The sequence below is a fragment of the Trichogramma pretiosum genome, unplaced genomic scaffold (genome assembly GCF_000599845.2).
Source record: "Trichogramma pretiosum strain Unisexual culture from Peru unplaced genomic scaffold, Tpre_2.0 scaffold21, whole genome shotgun sequence".
Lineage (NCBI taxonomy): Eukaryota > Metazoa > Arthropoda > Insecta > Hymenoptera > Trichogrammatidae > Trichogramma > Trichogramma pretiosum.
The window spans coordinates 563,765-585,549 of NW_019640940.1; the positions used below are offsets into that span (position 1 = coordinate 563,765).

Sequence of the window (21,785 nt, forward strand, 5' to 3'; positions counted from 1 at the left end):
ACCGCGTATCGTTGTACACACTTTCCAACTGTCACCGAGTACGCAGCTCGCCCTGTACTCGTTGCGTCTCTCACCAAGTCCACTTCCTTTTTGTTACTTTCGACACAGATCGTTGAGAAAATTTAAATATAATAAAATATTCAGTGCCGTGTGTAGCGAGTAAGCAAAATGGCGCAATTAACCAGTATAGATAGACTCGGCGAAATCATGAATCAGTTCAAGAAAAACATAATTGTAGAAGTTATCAGGACCTTGCGAGAGCACGTCAACTGGCAGGTCGAAACACAGCGATACGCGCTTCTCGATCGCATCTTTCCCTTCGTCAGCGATTGGCAGGGCCCGCCTCCGAATCTCCGAGACATCTTTCGACCCGAAGAGATCGACCGTCTCCTCCTGGACGCCGTGGATTACTGGGGTCTGAATCCGAGCGACGAGAAAGCCGTGACCTTCGTCGGCTTCGTGTTCAACAGCGGCTACAGGGACGAGCTCGACGGCCAGCTCGACGAGGCGGGCAGACCCACGCTGAGACGCACCACGGCGCTGCATCGGGCCGCCCGACGCCGACTGATCCGCAAAGTGAGCCGCGAGGACTCGCTGATCAAGTGGCTGTTCGGCATCTACAACAGATTCGACCTGAATTACGTGGACGAGTCGGGCCTGAGTCACTTTCACGTGGCCTGCCTCACCGACAGCACCCTCGTCGTGAACACGTTCCTGGAGCACGACCACGATCCGAATGTCTGCTGGCCGGAAAACGACGACTCGCCGCTTCACCTCGCCCTCGGCACCTGGGACGACAGGAGCATCAACAGGGAGATGGTCGAGCTGCTGCTGATAACGGGCGCGGATCCGAACGCGGCCAACAAGCAGGGGATCAGACCTCTGCTGCTCTGCGTGGGTCATCGCACTCGCGGCCCGGATTTCTTGCAGTCGATGTTCCGCTTCAGCCAACGGACGGTGGAGATCGACGCGCCGGACGAGTCCGGCGACACGGCGTTGCACTGGGCTCTGCGCTGCGGCCACGGGACGGTGGCGAAATTTCTGCTGCGCAAGGGCGCGAATCCGAACGTCAGCAACAAGCGGGGCTTGACTCCGCTGCACGTCATCAGCGAGGTGGACGACACCGGCCATTTGACGGAGACGTTCTTCGTGACTTGCGATCAACTCGGTCGAGAGGTGGATATCGACGCCCACGACAAATTTTCTAGGTCGCCTCTAAATTTAGCCGTGGCGAACATCAGGCCCGACGTGGTCGAGCGTCTCTTGTGTCGTGGCGCTGAATTGAAGAATTTCGTTTTCCCCAAATCGGGTAACTTTGGTTACTCGCAAGGTAAGATATTGGAACAAGAGAAAAGCGAGACGCAGCATGATTTTCGATTGAGAATAACCGCCGGCGTTATGGCCATCGTCGAGCATCTCAAAGCAGAAGGATTCCAATTGGAGAAGGCGCATGTGGAAACAATAAAGACATTGGTGGACAAGTACCAATTGTACGACAGTAGCGCGAGGCGCGACAGACTCTGGTACAGACAGGAAAGCTTCGCGAAAGTTGCGAAAAAAATAAGCTTGCATCGGGATACGACGCTTTACGGTCTGCTCAAATTAGATTCCAAACGGGCGGCCGAACGACTCCGATTTGCCCACTTGTACAAGCTCGCGTGCTTGAAAACGTTCTGTAAACTTCTCGACGAGCACAAAGAGGCTTTTATCGCACATCTGTGGAAGAAGATTTTCCCGAAGATGTGGGAAAGCGAGAGCAAAGATCAATAACGATGATTTTATGTAATATTTGCTCGACGATTGCAGTCGAAATTCGTGATGCCGATCAGCATGTTTGCGGTATTTTTTTTTATCCCCTTGTATCAAATTTTTCCGTTTCTTCGCGACAATCAAAAAAATAAATATATTTTTATAATATATAATAAATGTATGATAATGTATCAAAGATATTTAATAAATAAATATAATTTTATATTTGTCCACTGGAAAATGAAGTACTCAGTACCAGAGCAAATTAATTGAATTTACATTGTTATAATACCAAAGACTTTCGACACAGAGCATTTGATTTATTTTAGCAGCCTGTCATAAGATACTGACCCATCGTACGAATCAATTTATTTGATACATCCAAATAAGACTTGCTTTTGAATGGCGTAATACTAATAATTTAGCCTTAGGAAACAAGTCTCACAGCAATTTAAATGCCAAGTCTGCCCGTGTAATTTTATTGATATTTGCGTTATTTACGCATGTATTATAGCCCTAACTTCCTATAATAAAATTAATACTACTCAAGTGAATATTATCTGCTGTACGAGAATTTTTATACTTTCTTGGTCGCGCTTAGTCTTATCAGCTATAGTAATGACTTACACAGATAAGTCCAACTGACTGAAAAGTATTTGTACTTTAATATTTTTATGTTTTACAATTTGAATCATTTTTTTAAATTAAGACCATTTTATGAAAAAATTAAAATTATTTAACGAAATTTAAAATAGGTTCCATTTTTCATTGGTTCAAGATGACAAAAATATAGTTATTTGTTTAAATTTTCACCGTTCAGTCGGTTGACGTCTTTCGTTTGATTTTAATCCAGCAATTGAAATAGGTGCTAACTCGCTACACTTCGAGCCAGATTCAACAATTTTTCGGTGGTTAAATTACTTAAAATAACAGAGGTATGGCGACGTCCTTTGCTCGTTTTTCAGTGATTAACTCATAGCAAAGAAGTTTCACTTCCAAAAAGAATCTCAACCGGTTGTTCTTTCGAGTATAGCCGCTTCGTTCGTGTCCATTGTTCTTTCGAATGCCGACTGGTGAACAACAATGACACCGTTTGCGAGGGAGAGAGCCAAGTGATGCAGCATTAAGCTCGGCCATTCGAAGGAGAGAAACGACCGAATATAAGAAAGAGAGAGAAAAAGAGGCAGGGGAGAGAGAGAGAGAGCAGGTATTATATTTACGTTGGTCGTATACGATAAAGCCGCAAATTCAGAGTAAGACGAAGGCCGATCGTCGATGATCAGTAACCAGATTGGGTACATATACACTCACTTCTTGTGTACGAATACAAAATTTTTAAATTTTCACCAGTGGCTTGCAGTTGAGCCGATTTTAGCGGCTATTATTATTCGCATCATTGTCTCCGAATCAAAGAGAACCTAAGGAAAGATTAAATTAAATTAAATTTTAATGATGCTCGTGAGATAGTAATGCACTTCAACGAGGGCGTGATAATTAGCTTCCAATTGTGCCTTGAGCGATACGCGTCGAGATGCTCAATTGAAACTTAAAACCCATCCCATTGCTGAATATCCTCGGGCGCAGCATTAAAATGATCGATTTATATAGGTGTACGTAGGAGCAAAATCAATTTACCGTACTAAAACTAAATATCACTTTGCACTCCGTATATATAATTATACCGGCGATAAGATATATTAGTTATTTTCATTAGCGGATATAAGTACACCGCGAGAAAGCGACCGCGACGGATTCTATCCGCTAAATGATGGTTTCTAGGAAAAGGGAAAACCAGAAAAAATTAAAAGATTCGTGAAAATAGAAGCGTGCGATGATTGGAGGGTACTTTCTAACGACATGTAGCCTCACACTTGCGCAAATTGTAATGATATTCAAACGTTCATTAACTGTCTGTGTAGCCGGGCAAATTTTCCATATCAAGTTGCAGAGCTCGTTCATTTATTTACTTTTTTTTTCACCTCAAAGACTAATGTTGGCTCGTGATAATTTTCTCATCGTTGAGCTTGCGTTTCGATGTGCTTTATACGAATTTTCGAAAATTTTAAGACACTAATATAATACAAGTTACCAACATGTTTTGGCGCGTTGCTCGCTGATATGTATCGTATCCGTACTCGATTGTAATATGTTATCAGTAATTAAATTAATTAATTACCCATCTATTCGGAGAACACAAAAAAACCATCACGCTTTTAAAAGTAAAAGAACAAAAGCAGAAATATTTTTTGTTAAATTATCGACGGGGCTGCCACAGTTATTTCATTACCACCTGACGCTCGCAAAGACTACTTTAACTTACTTACTTACTTTAACTCCCTTTCTAACATCACGTGAATTATGTCATTACGCATCATACAGATGAATTTATCTTTTGTGTGAATTATTATCCGCACATATCGCATATATGGATAAGCCAATTATATTATGCGCCTGAATGAATGCCCTATTCATTACAAATTTAGGTGTAATTTTGCTGATGTAAGAGGACCTCTATGTGTATTGCATAGAGTGAGACATTACCTGCTTATGGACAGGTTATAACCTACGTATAGTGGAGGAAATTATAGCCAAGGAGCTATCACAATCGCGGAGTCGACTCGCTAATATACGACCAGGGCCTACAGTCGCTGACGAGGAATTCCGGCAGTGAACAAGTGTCGTGAACAAATACGTGTTATCGATGTTCGGTGTTGGCTACTCGAGGCACATAACCTCGAATATTTTCTCAGTGTATATCGTGAAAACTGATAGTGAATAAACCTATAAAATCTCGGGAGTAATGGAAAGCGGAGAAGATACTGTCAGGTATAACTATTTTTAGGCATGACATGATATTTTTTGAAGCAATAGCTTTATGAAACTTAATCATTTTTCAGGGTGAAAGAGGAGCCAAACGATACTTGGCGCGATGAAGGGAACGATCATAATTTGTATTCGGTGAATCAAAAGCTGTCGTATGATGAATTATATGTAAGTTTAAATATTTGGATTATGTTCAGTTCTTCATTATCAAAAATTGTCACACGGTTTTTATTTTAGGCAAAGCGCATGAATGAAGCTATAGTGCTACACGAAAAGTTAGATGAAAAAATATTCATAGATTGTGAGTGCAAAGATTTTAAAACCGAACTCAATTCTTTATCGACAACTATTTGTAAAAATGAGTATCAGAGTTATCCGCCTAGTGTGAAAGTAGAAAACGAACTTCGGAATAAGTATTTGAATGATAAGGAACTGATAGTTTTGATTAAAAAAAATTTTGATTATCAAAATAATTGCCAATATCAAATAAATCCGCGATTGAAAATTATCGACTCCAAATTATCTTACGAGTGTAAGACGTGTCAAAAAAAATATAAAGGAGCTGTGAGTCTACAAAGATCATATGAGTGTGAGATTTGTCACACATCATTCGAACGAAAAAGTATCCTTAAAAATCACGTTAAAACAGTAAATATTCAGAGCAAACCTTTCGAGTGTGACATTTGTCAAAAAACATTTGGACAAAAAATTACCCTTAAGCATCACGTACGTGTAGTACATGATCGCAGTAAATCCTTTGAATGTGAAATTTGTCACAAATCATTTGGAGAAAACGGTACCCTCAAAAGTCATGTCAACGCAGTACATAATCGGAGCAAACCCTTCGAATGTGATATTTGTCAAAAATCATTTTCATACAAGGGTAATCTCATTAGACACAAAAAAATAGTACATGATCAGCGCAAATCCTTTGAATGTGACAATTGTCAGAAATCATTTGGACTAAAACAAAATCTCAATAGACACATAGAGACAGTACATAATCGGAGCAAACCCTTCGAATGTGAGATTTGTCACAAATTATTTGGGCGAAAAAGTATCCTCAATTCTCACATAAATGCAGTACACGATCGCAGCAAACCCTTCGAGTGTGACATTTGTCACAAATCATTTGGACGAAAAAGTACCCTGAAACATCATGTCAACGCAGCACATGATCGCAATAAATCCTTTGAATGTGAAATTTGTCACAAATCATTTGGAGAAAACGGTACCCTCAAACGTCATGTCAACGCAGTACATCTTTTAAGCAAACCCTTTTTATGTAAGATTTGTCATAAAGCATTTGGACAGAAGAATAACCTCAATAGACACATAGATAAAGTACATGTACAGAGTAAAACTATTCGAATGTGATTTATGTCAAAAATCATTTGGTTACAAAATTCTCTAAAACCTCTCATAAATGGTAGGTAATCTTTTTAAGACTTTTGAGTGCAAGATTTCACGAAGCATGGCACATTATCGAAACAACCCTTAAGAGCACACGATGCAATAAAGACTCATGTAATTACATGATTACGCTATGTAATTTTGAAAATTTTTTTACTCAAATATTCTTTCGTTTTGTAAAAAGCAATAAAACTTTTCAAACTGTCATTTATTTTGTCGTTATTGTTTTATTTATACTCAAATATTAACACGATTTCGTCTTCAAAGTATTGCCTTTGAAAATTCAACATTTAAAAACTTATGATTGAACATTCCACTAATAAAATGAACCTCTCTCTGAGTTTTAGTGAAATCTTTTTCTTAAAGAAAAAATAATGCATTAACATCACCCAACAATATCCCCAATATTGAACGATTGCAAATCTCTGCAAGTACAGCGACAATTCTGCTTACCCGATGCAAATTTCATCAATTACGTACCGTAAGTATTCATCTATATGGGTGATAAAAACATATTTCACGAATGCGTAATTCTACAAAAGTCGCGCTTCATTTACTTATATACGAGCCCCCGACTGACTCCATACTCACAAAATATTGAACTTGCTTGTAGTTCCAAAAATCGTAGCAACTTTACTAATGACGGTTTGATACCATAACCACCGTGAAATGCGCTTCGCACGCACAATTTATACTCCCACCCCCCTTGCTTCGCAATACCTATACATTCGATTTAAGGCCTCGTGTTAAGAGCATCGAATTTCTCATCTTGGTGGCTCGCTCGATTTTTAACACCTATTTCGAGCAAAATCATCGTTCTCTTTCTCTCTCTTAGCCAAAAAACCAACAATCAAGGCGTCTCGCACTATGATTTCAAATCCTCGTATAAGTTCATATACATTCGAAAAAAAAAAAACAAAATCAAATCGCCGATTCAACGCAATCATTCTCTCCGCGCAACAGGTGTAATTCGAACAACACCGTTGTTTTTTTTTAATCCTCCGTTTTCGAAATGCGCGTGGCTGCGTTTTATTCCCCTCTCCCTCTCTCTCTTTTTCTGAAGTAGTATATAATCAGCAGGCGCGAAGAAACAACAGAGCGCAGAACCAACACACAAAAAAGAAGAAAAAGAAAAAGAAACGAGGCAAAAGTTCAGAATCTCGAATAGATTATTTTCACACCTCATCAACGATATTATTATGTATACATATACGTGTGTGTGTGCGCGCGCAGTAAGTTGCAGGAGCAGCTTTACTTATGCGCGAGTCGAGTGCATGCACGGGCGCGATTTCCGATCCCACGCCATCAGCCACCCGCCGCCGCCACCGCCTCTTATACATATTACCTCGACCATCGTGTATAAACTCGCAGGACTCGTATACGTCTTTACGCACCACACAATGTTGCTGCACACACGCATTCATACAGACAGGCACACGTACTATTATAATATAATACACGAGAGATGTGATGCACGAGGTGTATAGCGCACAATCATCGCCATCATAATCATCATCATCAACATAACCATCGTCATAACAATAATAAACAACGAGTCGTCCGCGGCAGGGTTGCTCGCGCGAGCAGTACAGCATCGGAGAGTACGCGAGATATATATAATACATAAGTAGCAGCAGCTGCAGTAGTGTGGTAGCGCGATGGATGTATATACATGTGCAGGTAGTAGTGGTGGTGGGGGTTCGCGCAGGAGAGAATCAAGCGAAAGAGAGTAAAAGCCGCGAGGAAAGAAAAGAGCTGAGGCCCCGCGCGGCGCAGTCCGCAGCGCACGAGAGTGCGTCACGATCTCCTGCGCTCTCCGCACGCGGCGCGCGCGAAACGAAGCGAACGACGAGAGAGTGCATATACATACAAGATACACACCGCGAAGTATACTCGTACACACACACACACACACACGCATACTCCTCGACGATTTCTGTCTGTATACAGTATATGTCTGTGTCTGTGCTGTGCAGTGTGCACACTATATATATACCTTTACCTCTTCTGCAACACACGGAACGCGCGGAGTCGAGCGGCCCCGGACTCTCTGCACAGCACATATACACACAAGAGAGTGAGAGAGAGAGAGAGACTGTAAGTCTCTCTCTCTATATACAGTGTATAATGCGCGCCGATACATAAGCAGATCAGTCCGGCAGCGCGCGTTCAACCGCCAACATCGAACACCGCACCACACGTACAATAACACATAATACACAAAATACAAAAGAGTCGCTGCAGCGACCGTTTCGCACGTGAATCGAACGCCGGAGTCGTGTTTCGTCGTTATCGTTTCAAAAATTCGTTCGTGTTTTCTATATATCAAATACATAGTTCGCGAGGCTCGCTCGATCCAATTAGCAGCAGTCGCAACGTTTGTAACGTTTGTCAAGTGCCTGTGCGGCGACGGCCGAGATTCGAATCGAGATTTTTCGGAGCAAGTGTCGCGCGAGCGACAGCAGCCTCTGCCTCAGCAGAGTCCTCCTGACTGCCAGGTTGTATACATGTACCGTACGAGTAATCGGTGAATGTCAAGAGAGAGAGAGGAGAGCCTCGAAGAAGTCCTGCTGCAGTGTGCCAAGTTCCACGAGTTGTATACATGTATTCTGCACGCACACAATTGCGTGTACGTATTTACTGCAATGCATAACTGAGATCGGCCGTATTTAAAATATAAAATAAGATGTGTGTATATTAGTGTGTGTGCGCGTATATCCTTATACCTACGAGTTAGCTTCTGTCAAGCTGAACTGTCCGCTGTTGTGTTGTTGTGTATACCGTCTGTATCTTTCGATATACGTTAAGAAGAAAAACGACGAGGACGACAACGAGTGCAGCAGCAGCAGCAGTAGTCCCAGATATCAATGCGGTAGGTCACTGTGCAACTTTTTTTTTTACGATTCGCCGCCTTTTTTCTTCGAACTTCGTTCTACACATTAGCTTACCCTGTACTCGATTATGTACATACTTTTACTTCATCATATATTACATGGCACTCGGCGAGTGAGGATTAAGGGTGCGATATCGTGCGCGACCCGATCATGCACAACAAATCGCTGCTGCCTACTCGACATTGACACGAATCGCATCTTTGCCCTAGTGCGTGTCGCTGTATCGGTCACTTAGACCTGTTAGCGCGTTTGCATCTTCTTATATAGGTACATAAGTTTATAAACTCGACCGTATCTCAACCGCTGATCGTTTCGCAAAAATGCAGACAAACTCGCCTATATCAACCGTTAAGAGAGGCGACGAGGAAAGTCGAGCGAGTCCATCGGGAAATATGAAGATGGAGCGAACGAGAGAGAGAGAGATAAAAACGCGCTCGTTGGACGACTATCGCTCGCAAAACTTCGCGTTCACGCTTGTGTATGTGTGTGTGTGTGCGTTCATTCGTTCGTTGTGATCTTTTTTTAAAAGCGCGCGCGCGCGGTTCCAGATCGAACGCTTTTCTCGGACATTGGCGGGCTGTGGAGCGAGTTTATCCTCGTTCTTCTTCTTCTTTTTTCCCAGAAACGCGATCGAACTGTTTTTCGGAGCTTGTCTCGTTCGTTTGTTTAAATAATAAAATATAAAACTATGTAAGCTTAAAATACGGGCGAAAATAAATATGGAAGAATGTATACATGCAAAGCATCCAACGAGTTCAGCGCGATTAATCTCCACCTTGGCTGTATACATACGTTTGGAACGTAAACAATATAGACCGCGTGTTGAACGTGAATGGCTCTCTGCTGTTATATATATAACATTGCTGCATTCATTTACATAGGTACATACATTTATCCGTGTTCCGAACGCTTTTATGTAATTATTTACGCGTCCGCGTGTCTAATACACAACATTCGTACAATACATCGCCACTATATTATATTATGCATTTGTAAGTAAAGCGCACCGCGAAGCTCTCTCGCTATTTCCCTCGCGGGTCCATCCTTGGAGCAGCAGCAGCAGCATCATATGTGTCTACTGCATGCGTGTGAGTGTGTGTGTGTGCATATATACGGAAATATAACTGTATACGCGTGCACACTGTTACGGCGTTGGTTCGCCTCCGAGTCTCAGCCATGCAGCTCTGCACCGGAGAGGTCTGCTGCGGCAAAAGGCAGGAGGCCGAAGACACATCTCTTCGCGTACGCTCGTACACATATATATACGTACACACTTCACTTACACGTATACAGCAGGTATAAAGCAGCATCTCTAACTGGGCATACCTATGCGTTTTCCTCGGCTCGGTATAACGGGCGCGCATACGGGCAACAGTAGCAGCAGCAGCAACAGCCGTGGCCGCGTCGTCGTCGTCGTCGCGATGCACCGGCACGAGCTACAGCAGCAGCAGCTGTATCGAGGAAATATGCGAAAGATTCGCGTTGTATATTACCTACCTTCTTTCTCTCCGTACAAAACTCAGTCGCGAATCGAGTTCACGTGTCTCTCTCTCGCCGAGGACGAGCTGCGCTGTTATAAGAAAATAATGCCGCGATGCGCGCGAAATTATGCAAGCGCTGCTGAATCCAATCGGCAATTGGACAGCGGGTTAATGCTCGCACGGATGCTACAGACCCATAGAGGCGACGTCGACAACAACTATCGCGCATTTTTATTTATTTCGCAAGTCCACGCGCGAGAGAAAAAACCAAAACCATGATACACGTTTTATAATGGCGTTGATAATGAGCGGTTTGACGTATACATGCCTCGCGCGCGCGCGACCCCCGGGATAACGCGAGCGCTCGGGGATTTATAATTCAATGTTGCATTGTGTGCATGTATTCGTTTGTATGTGTGTGTGTCTGTATCTGTATACGTGTATACGCGCCGCGCGCGGCCTATATTTTTTTATCCTGCGCGTTAAATTAGCTCAGGCTCTCTCTCTCTTGGTAATCTCGAGGCATGTGCTCCCATATGCCATTATGTATCCCGGGCTCTGCGCAGAGTGAGGCCGCTTACCGGAGAACGCGAGACGACGACGACGACGAGTAAAGACCTCTTGCGAATTATAATTATACCTGCGCCTCTGTACGTGTGTGCGCATGTGTATATAATGTGTATCGCAAGGTTGGAGTTGCGAGCTGCGAGTAAAATAAAATAATAGTCGAGGAAAACGAGGCATTTTTGTCTGTGTGTATGTGTGTATGTGTATGTCTGAAAATTAAAGCTTCGCACAGTGTGTGTATGTGTGCTTAAAGAGAAACTCCCTTCTTCTTCTTCTTCTTTTTTTCTTTTTTTGTATTAATCTCTTGGCCGAGCTTGACTATTTACTAATGATAATAAACGTCAGTGGGGCAAATCAATAGAGGAATGCTGCCGCTGCTGCTGCTCCCTCGTGCGCGCGCAAGATACAAGGCACGAGCGCTCAAGGGACTATCACATGGAGCACAGGAACCTTGGTAAAAGCTATAATTATTACCTTTACCATTGAGCGGTCCCTGAAGATAAATAATACAAAAAAAGGACTAGTCGAACGTCGTGTACTACCTCCTCCTCCTCCTCCTCCTCCTCCTTCTCGCGTACGTATATACACACAGGGCATGTTGCGTGCGTAAACGCAGACTTGGATGTATGCAGTTCGTGTATGTTATATGCTACTCTCTGTACATTCATCGGGCGCGCGCAAAATATCTGTATCGTTTCGATTACAACCGATACGTACGTAGCTTTTACCAACTCGTGTGTGTCTGTGTCTGTGTAGCATAATATAAACCCGAGTCGCAATTAGCGATCCAAGTGTGTGTTTTAAATTTGTCCCGGTTAGACTAATACATCGATCGCGGGGATATCGTAAATTTTTTATTTTACGAACTATCGACATTGTTTTGCGCAAGTTCGAGTGAAATTTTCCCATGTTTATTTATAAAAACATGGATTAATTTGCCATTTATTTCGGTGGTCGTCACACACGTGTTTATATAGAGAATCGAGCAGAAAACGTTTTTCCTGCTAACTGCGCTCGATCGCGACGAGAAATATGTCGCGTTAGGCTTAATGGCGTATAGGATAGTTTGTTATTTGTGTATATTTTTTATTTTCAAAAAGAAACGTTTAGTGTGTAAAATACACGAATGGTCGAGCTTTCTTCAAACGAGCGGTAATTCCTGGATTAAACGTGGTGTAAAAAAAGCCGCGGCGTAATGGAAGAAAGTTTTGAAAGTTTGTTTAATTGTAAACGATTATTCTAATTTCGATATAGGAGGCGTGTTATGGTAGTATAAACATTTACGAGTCGTTTGATACAAAACGTGACGATGTAACTATCAACGCGGGATTCGAATTTCGAGGCTTTAAATGCGATAATACTTATCTCGTTTCGTAGCAAGCGGGATAAAGCAAACAGTTTTACGGGCACGATTATTTCAAGATCATCGACGCCAACAAACAATGTAAAAATACGCGACGAGAGAGAGAGAGAGAGACGTGCCGCGCCGCGTGTGTCGTCGTTTTAGCTGTCGCGACTCGTATCTCTCTTCCATTCAAATTCTGTACACAATGAACGATGTATATATAAAACGATACCGTTCCAAGTCTGTGCGCACTATACCGCGCGAGCACGTCGATCACGAGCACGGCACATAACTGGGTGTCAATCGACGACTACCCGTTTCATTAACTAATGCGCGTGAGTGTGTGTACTTACATATCCGCGCTAAGAAAAAGCAAAGAATACACGCCAAGGTATATATGTACGGAAATGAGCATCATTTACCCGGAGGAATTGCAAGGATGAAACTCTATGAGCCGTGTGCCGTGTACCACTCTGTATATGTAGGTACGGTGTTGCACGCATACACGTTTTATATTATACTCAATTACTCAATGGCTTCGAAATTGCTAATGTGCGTTCGCTCGTTGCCGAGTGACGAGTCGCGTCCATTGAATTATGACACTTTTACGGAATCCTGCCTGCAATGCACACGTGCAATGCGAGTGGATAGCTGCTCCGCCAGCCAGCGAGCGAGCTGTTATTTACGGTAATAATTTTTTTGCGCGTCTGGCACAAATACGTCGCTTGATAAATGACAAAAAAAAATCAGTCGGAGAAAGAGATGGAATAGTCTTTGCTTGTCGTAGTTTCGGTGTATTCCTAGAACCTTCACGAACCATCATTTTCTTGATAAATGATAGGCAATAGTTTTTGTTTATAATTTAATCAGTTCCATTCTTTCGTGCAAGCTTAAAAACAATGCATATTTTGAAAAGACATAACTGGAATGTTTGACCTTCGTGAAACCTGTTTTATAATTATGACTATTTTTCGAATTTTTGTGATTGGACGTTAAACAAAACTATTTCTAATTTTCGTATCCGAATTTACTTTGACGAGCAAAACTTTTTCTGCGAATGAAATTTTCGCAAAAAACATGCGATGGCCGGGAATCGAACCCGGATCAACTGCTTGGAAGGCAACTATGCTGACCATTACACCACCATCGCACTATATTTTATGCCCGCTTAGTAGTACTTTTATACAACTCAACCGCGGGCCAAAATTATTTGCTCTGATAGATATTTAGTTTTGATTTCCTTTTATTAAAAAAGGTATTTGCCTTTTTTAGATTGATTTACATGTTTTATACTCATGGTGAAAATTGTTCTCTTACAATGAGTAACAAATAACAACCCAAAATTTAATTCATAAATTAATAACTATACCCATTTTATTGTATATTATGATGTTTCGTACAGTAATTATTTGAAGACCAAGAGTGAACATTATATCAATCGGTAACATCGCGTAATAACGGGAACCCACCGGGACGCGCACTTTTAAAGCACCTGAAGCAACGAGTGACAAAATAAAAAAAGTAACCAAAAAGCGAATTCGGATGAAAAGCCGACGCACCGAGCAACTTACATACAGCAGATACACCGGGGCGGCTGCTGCAGTCTCCCACCGGTTATCAAATTTCGACGTTCCTTTTTTCTTCTTCGACGTTACACTGCACGCTCACATTCTTCCTCTCATCTCCTTCCTCGCGAGATATATATATAATGTGCTTCTGCACAACCAGAAAACGAGTACCGTACGCTGCTCTCTGGCTCTCTTTTCTGCACTGTATATTTTAATGGCGATGCTCGCGGGATTGACCGCGATTCTATCCTCTCGATACACTTGCTTTAATGCGCACACGGTGAGGTTGTTGCTGTTGCAGTATACAAAGAAAACACCGGGGTTGATCGAATTGAAATTTTCGCTCGGATATCATAATTTTAAAATAGAACGATCTTCGAAAAAATATTACTCTATTTTATGGCACATATCAAGATTCGCATAGATAAATACGAAATGTACCCACGATAAAACCCACGATTAGACAATTAAATTAAAAATCCTCGCGCGCCATAAAGATGCATTTACGACATAAACTCGCTCGTTTTCACCATGATTTCCCATCAAATTGAAAGTGGTCATATCGAAATCAATCTAATCGCTCCGTAGTGCAACGATAAAAAAAATTAACACAGAATCTGAACAAACCTGATTTATTGAGCACTTGGCAGTTTCACTTGGCCTGGTCCAGTTTGCGTAATCGTATCGCGCGCGACAACACACTGCGACGAGTTTAGCCGATGGCCTCGTTGTTCCCATGCAACTGTTAAGATTCAATGTATTTTTTTCAACGAAAAAATATGTATAATTCTGCAAAATTTTACAATAAATCGTTTTAAAAATCAAATATTCAAAAATTGGGAAAGTAATGGGCGTCGTAATTGAACTAGTCGGTAATGTTAAGTGATATTAGCAATAGTAAGTACCAATTCTAATCTATCTAATAAGTACGTAGATTCGAATGAAGTGTCAAAAGATATGATATTACAAGTACCCGCAGGGGAAAGTTTTTTATATCCATCGACATTGCAAATAAGTATATTTCGCGCTGGAAGTTGTTTCTATTCAAAGGAAACCGTTTCCACCTGTAATAGTCAATCGTTATGGCGATACGTCTCAGTGATCCCCGCGTCTCGCGGCATTACGAGAATTTAGCGCTGGAAAAAAAATTTCACTTGTTCAAATAAATATCGTTGAGCCTCTTTATTTTTTTTTCTTCATTCAATCGGCGGTCATTACAATGGGTTAAAACAATAGGCCGAGTCATAACTATGCGCGTGCAATGACATCTTAGTGCGAAAAAGAGAAATTTTAACGAGCTTCGTTTTCCTCCTTGTTTTTCCTCTCTCTCTTTTATTTTCATTTTTACACGCATCTGTATACGTAAGAATACAAGTGCCGTCGTGTATACAACGCATAAGACATCATATGTAACGTGTCTGTCGGTGTAATTGCATTTGAGAGCGCGATAAACTTGAGGCGAGAGGGATTATTATGTATATCACGAGTTTGAAGGCAGGTAGTCTTCCGCAAGCTCGATAATACGAGGCATACCTCTTAAGGGCACGTCGATATTGCAATAAGATTTCATTAATCCGTCTGGATTACATCGATTATTAGCGAAGGCTCGCACTATACTAGGCTAAAGTAAAATGTGCTTTTCAATATTGCAGAGTGTTTAGTATAAGTATTTGCTCTTGGCTACACTGATGCAAGTCGATATACTGCTCCAAGTCGATCAGAGAAAAATAAAAATTCCGTCACTTCTACAAAAGGCTTATATATTTAAAAGTCGAACTTTGAAATGTTGCTGTGCAATGCCGTTTGCACTTATAGCGGCTATAGGTCGCGCGAACGACTCTCGTAGCTATGTACAGTAAGTACTTGTGTGACGCGATAGGTATAATACGGAATCGCCGCAGCCGCAGCCGCCGTCTCGCGTAGTTTCTCATAGTCCGCACGATGCCTGTATATATATAAGCTGACTTATAATACCGTGTTCTCTCTCTCTCTCTTGGCTACGCTGTATATATACCGGATTATATTGTGCAATTCGCGCGCCGCGCGACGTGCTTGCGCGGAGAGCAGCTCGTTACGCTCGGTTGTGCATGGTGCAGCGCGAGTTTCATTCATCGATCCTATCTGTGCCGCGTTAGGTCTCGGGCGCTATATAAGATGTGTTCTCGGTTCAGGTGCGATACGGGCATTCCATTATAATACGCACACGCACACGTGCTTTTTATTAGGTCGAGTTTAAAATTCCCGCCGATGGGTTATAAGCTCTATTACAATGGTTTAAGAATCTAATTTTCGCCCGCGGGATGGCTAACAGATGTATTGTATGGCGAATCAAATTATACGCGGATGTGCAATTGACGGGTAATTGAGTTCGAGGCAGTTGTAAAATTTCGTAATAAGTAATTGACTCGTTACAAAGAGTGAAACGTGGAAGTGTGAGAGAGAGAAGACACGCGTCGATGCGTCATTGTTGTTGATCGATGCGCCCCGTTGAGCCGCTTCAACGACACACGCGCTCCTTCGTTCTTCTTTTTTTTCTTCTTCTTCTGTGCCGAGCACACCCGCGCGTGAAATTATAATTCGCTGAAAAATCGACCAAACCTGCGAGTCCACTTTCTATATATATCAGCTGCGCGTTACACCTTAGGCTCGAACGCGATCTTCGTTTAACGTGCAATTAAAGTAGCTCACGAGATGCGAGAAAAAAGTCATTATCCGTGCCGCCTTCGCCGTACGGTTATGTACCTGCACACGGTATATGGCGTCTCAGGTTGATACATTATACACACACACACGTACGCACGCGATATCGTAGTAGGCGAGAATTCGCGTTGGTATATAGATGGGTGCACTTTCTCTCTTTATCGTTATACTCGCGGTTATAATTACGACTATCTCGCGGCACAAAAAGTTTGTGTATTTTAGAAAACTTGTGTCACTGCAGCTCGTGTACATTATACACACTTGTAAGCGCCGCGTCGAAGATAAAATATTTTCCCGATGCTCTCGAGAGTCGGGCTTGTACATTTTTATTTATACTTTTTTTTCGACTCATCCGTTATTCAAAAAAGACCATGTTTTTTTTCTCGAATCTGCATCGATATTGCAGTCGTACTATATACACACACTTAAAGCTTTCACCTCCCGCGTGCATATCGGCATTATATTATGTATAGGAGCTGCGAAGAAACAGCTGGCGAATGGATGTTTACCTGCCCCAGCGAGTATGTATGTTTTATCTCGTGGACCAAAAACACGATGCGATGCCCATGTGTGCCAGCGCGCGTGTGACGTTGACAAGTGTTTTGCTGTATCTCCCGACCATATCTCGTGAGTGTTGGTCGAAAACGGATCTTTGGCATCGGTCAAAAGCTGCGCGATTTTCGTCTATATCATCATCGTTACGCGCGGTATACATACCTCGTTTTTCCAGACGTACGTACATCGCCGATTAATCATCGAAACGTCATCGTCGTCAACTAAAGGAAGAAAATTCAGTTGCCCGCTATAGCGAGTTTTCTAATGGTTATTTATTATCATTGCGCGCAATCGCGAGCGAGCCATACTGCATTCGACGACGTGTATGGATTAGCTCATTAGTTACGATACACACTGCTGATGCGGTGATTGCCGATTGTCGCGTTGATTCGCGACATCGTTTGCAGCTTATACGAGACAATTATAACGCAGCGCGAGAGGAGGTGCTTTCTCGCGGTGGGTCGTAAAATCAAATGATATCTAAATTCTTCGACGCCGCAGCCGTTTCAATTACTCCAACGTGTATAAAGCGACTTTTCCTGCTGTTGCTGCTGCTGCTGCACGAAAGGAAATCGAGCGCGTGCAGATATAGTATTGCGTTTGATATAGAAAACTGCCGCTCGCTGCATGCGCCGGATAAGCTCAGCTAGCTCTCTATTAAGAGCACCGCGCGGCTAAATTTCGCAAATTTCAAACGCGCTGCAATTCGTAAGTTGAGATATATCCGCGAGCGGCATACACGTGTATACATAAAGAGCCTCTAAACGATGACGAAAACGTCGCTTCGTACATATAATACCGCCTTGGCTCTCTCTCTCTCTCTCTCTCGACTTTTGTTCGCGAAAAGAAGTCTATTGCGTGTCGCTGTAGTTCGTACAGCGCCCCAAAAATAAACCGCGAATATCTCGCGTGCGGTGTATCGATATAGCAAAGTACCGCGAGAGGGAACAATGGGCCTGTCTGATGTGTGCTTGTACTGCTCAGCTGATGCTGCTGCAGATCCCCTATGACAAAAGGATCCGCGATGCAATTTTAATGGAGTATGTAATTTGATGCAACTCAGCTGCGATTCTCGTATAAGTATACGTACCATCCCGGCCTCGCACACGTATGATACTTTCTCGAAGTTTTATAGACGTGTCGCGCTCGCCGTCATCTCTCTCTCTCTCTCTCTCTCTCTCTCTCTCTCGACGAAGGTGCAAGTATGCAATTACCGATTTTTCACGACTGCGCACCACGCACAAACGTACGTTACGTATACGCGGTTGAAATTGTTTTTGGGGTCGAAACGTGTGCGCGAAGCGTCGTCGCGTATACCAACTCTATCTCGCCGTAACATCGTTCGGAAATTAAAAAAAAAAAAAAAAGAAGAAGCAAATTGAAGTATCGATGAGCCGCAATTATTCGCTTCGACTCGGTTCACTTTCTAAACTCTGCGATATTACTCCTCTCCTCCACCGCGCGGGAAACATCAAAATAAATGCACACGTAAAACACTTACACACGGACATATATAATAATGTAACAGCTTCGGTCGTCGTCGTCGAGCTTCTCGTGTATTATATACCTACCTGCGCTTTTTACACGGCATCGTTCGAAGAGCCTCGCTTACTTGTTTTATGCCCTGGGTTTACGGTTGTTTCGCGAGCGACCGCGCGCTCGATCTCTGGCTGCGGGGACTTGAAAAAAAATGTTTTCATCCAATCAAAATTGTAAAAATACCGATAGTTAATTCCGCGGTGTGTGATGCAAGGCAAGGTCGACGACCCAGTTTTGGGTACAGTATATCACGTGAATGCTGCTGCTCTGTATACCTCGGTAATATTTGTTCAAACGGTTATGGCAACAACAGAAAAAAAGGCGCTCGTGCTTTACCTCGCGGTGTGACTTGAATTTTTTTTTGCGGATTCGGTATGAATTCTACAAATTATGAAAGAAACGAATTGAATCGCAAGCGTGTTTTTTTTTGCTTAGTTGTGTAACCGCGCGTTAGCCCTCGCGGCGGTCACTATTTTTTTTTTTCTTTCCTACCATATACAGTTCATTTTTTTTTTTCATCATTTTTGAGTCAATATCGTATAATACACCTCAGCCGTATACGTTAAGAAACAATCAAGGATTCGCAACTCTCAGGCCGGGCTCGCAATGGCCTAATAAATAGCGTATAATGGAACGAGACGGGGCTCGAATTCTTACCCACGCACATTATCAGCTCGGATGAATGCTGCACGTATTGCGGCTGCGGCTGCGGCGCGTGTAGCTTCGTGAATAATTCTTTGAACGGCCGGAGCTGCTGCTGCTGCTGCTGCTGTGCCGGTATCTCCCGACAATCGTATGGGGCTCTTTATCAGCCTACTCCGATCCGATGGCTCTAAACATAAAACAACAGCAGTGGGAGAGAGACAGAGGAGGAAGTTTTCGAATAGCAAATGGCGCGCGGGAGAGTAAAGGCGCATGCACACACAAGACGAGAGGAGAGAAGAGAGAAGAAAAAAAAATTCACAATATAAGGGATGGTGTTCTAGAAACACAATGCGCGCGCGATCGCCTTCGTATACGTATAATATAAAGAAATGCACATCGCGCGCATGCGGTGCTTGCTGCACTGCGGAGAGATGCCATGTCTGATCGAGGCTCTCATGGCTTCCTATAATATAAAGCGAGCTTGTGTACGTGTGTGTGTGTGTGTGTGCTGCAACTTTTCTTTCTCTTTCTTCTCTCTAGGCTAGTTTTCCATGCCACATTATACTAAACCTCGTATATGCCGTAGCTCGTATGTAACGAGCATGCGACGATTGATAAGCGTTCGTAGCTGCTGCTGCTCTGCTTGCTATATCGAGTCAAAGGAGTCGCGAAAGAGACCGCGGCTCTCTGCTATATAGCTGCGCAGAGAGGCGCTCCCTGCAGCTACCAATTCCGTTACGTTGTCCTGGCGGCAGCGGCCGCGCTTAGCATCCGTCCGACTGTCTTTCCTCGTCTTCACGAGCTTTTTTTCCTTTTTTTTTTTGGAAAAAAAAAAATGTTTTTCTACTGTACGTGCTTTAACGCGATCCTTTGTCCGCAGCTTCTCTCTTTCCTTTTATTTTCGATGAAATCCTTTTGCAACAGCGAACTGTAAAATCGTCTAATCGAATTCAAATATCGCACTTGAATAATTGCAAAAGAAAATGTATAAACGCGACCTAAAAAGTTTCATTTGCTTGCTTTTTGCATGTTTCAGGTAAGTGGCATACGGATCGCTGAATTATCAGTTGAAGTGCAACGATGTCTTTCCCTTCTTTTACACGTGAGTGTTCATAGATAACAAATCATTTCTCACATGCCGCGCGCGCGCCGCTCAACGAGTACAAAAGAAAGAGAGAGACAGAGAGAAGTCTTGGCAGTAACACACACACACACACACACACACAACACGACTCGCGAGCTGTATAAACTCAAAGTGGAGAATTATTTAGATTTTTCTCACACTGCAGTAAAAATAATGTAAACACAAGCTCGTGTAGAATATAGAAGGAGTCGCGCGCGAAACAACACACTTATAGCTCTCTCTCTTTCTCGCGGGCGCTCGCGACCGTTGAAAATCATATTGTGTACACGTATGTACCGTTCCTTCTGTTTAACAATATTATACTTCTGCAGGTAGCGTAAAAAAAATTTTTTTCACGTCTCGTGCTTTAACTTACTCTCCGCTCAGCGGGAGAAAGAATATACGCCGTCGCGCTCGATGCAAGCAAGCAAGTTTCAATAATCATAAATGGATATATTTTTCAAAGTCACGCTACTATACTCGGGTGGCGAACACTGGACGCGCAGACGCGAAATTAAATCCACCATACTCGATCCTTAAATCTGTTAACCGTACGAGAGTACTTTGGGTAAATCAACTCGATTGCCATGAAGAGCGAATTTACGAGCTACACGCGTACATATCGCTTCGGGCTCGCGAGGGGGGGGGGGGGGGNGGGGAGGGGGGGGGGGGGGGGGGGGGGGGGCACAAGGAGGTACGCTAACAACACCGAACGGATATCGATCTGGAAAAACGCGCCACCCACGGGCCGACAGGTGCGAAAGATATATACACACTCTCCGCAGTGTATAGCGCTGTGCACGTCCACCCGAGAGATAGCACATCATTTGGAGCAACTCAAGGTTGCGTTATTGTGGAGCAGCCAACAGCAGCAGCAGCAGCAGTGCGATTGTTTACCCGCCTCGATAGCATACATCAATACCTACGATGCATAACGCGCCGCGGCCAACCTTGAACTTGTAATTCTTCTTACACTTGATCTTCGAAAGTTCGTATATAAATATAATACGCGTGCAGATACATCGCATCTATATACATGCAGCACTGGTGTGCAAGTGCGCGAGCGGCAGAAAGAGCGCGAAAAACTGGATTTATCGGGTCGCGGAATGCGCACGACATTCTTCGACGCGAGCCGTGCCAGCCCGCGAGATGCACATTTATAATGTGTCGCGCGGGGCGCATACTTTGTGTGTAGGTATATATACCTACGTACGTACGCGCGGGGGCTCTCTTATTTGCGCGCACGTGCTGTAGCTGTTACACACATAGAAACCCGAGAGAAAGGCGGGTTTACGCGCGTGTCCGTGTGTTCTCGCACAAGGACGCGAATCGAATTGAATCGTTGAATTTATGGCAAGGATCGGAGCGCGAGGCTTCGAGGAA

At 43.1% G+C, this 21,785-nt stretch overlaps 2 protein-coding genes and 1 non-coding gene across 3 annotated transcripts; 2 read left to right on the forward strand and 1 right to left on the reverse strand.

The window, feature by feature from the left end:
- Positions 1–168: 168 nt before the first annotated feature.
- Positions 169–1,770, forward strand: LOC106653689 (ankyrin-3-like). Its single transcript, XM_014373220.1, has one exon. The coding sequence runs from the start codon at positions 169–171 to the stop codon at positions 1,768–1,770; it is 1,602 nt and encodes a 533-aa protein (XP_014228706.1).
- Positions 1,771–4,333: 2,563 nt separating this feature from the next.
- LOC106653688 (zinc finger protein OZF-like) lies at positions 4,334–6,073 on the forward strand. The gene is made up of 3 exons (XM_023457836.1): positions 4,334–4,575; positions 4,647–4,740; positions 4,810–6,073. Exons 1-3 carry the CDS (start codon positions 4,550–4,552, stop codon positions 5,947–5,949), a joined length of 1,260 nt encoding a protein of 419 aa, XP_023313604.1. The 5' UTR covers positions 4,334–4,549; the 3' UTR covers positions 5,950–6,073.
- Positions 6,074–13,350: 7,277 nt separating this feature from the next.
- On the reverse strand, positions 13,351–13,422 carry Trnag-ucc. The gene has a single exon. It is a non-coding gene; the product is annotated as a tRNA-Gly (tRNA).
- Positions 13,423–21,785: the final 8,363 nt, after the last annotated feature.

Coding starts and splice junctions, on each gene's coding strand:
- LOC106653688 (XM_023457836.1), top strand. CDS start 4,550: ATGGAAAGCGGAGAAGATACTGTCAG. Junction 4,576..4,646: donor AGCGGAGAAGATACTGTCAG/GTATAACTATTT, acceptor ATCATTTTTCAG/GGTGAAAGAGGAGCCAAACG. Junction 4,741..4,809: donor TGTCGTATGATGAATTATAT/GTAAGTTTAAAT, acceptor TTTTTATTTTAG/GCAAAGCGCATGAATGAAGC.
- LOC106653689 (XM_014373220.1), top strand. CDS start 169: ATGGCGCAATTAACCAGTATAGATAGACTCGGCGAAATCATGAATCAG.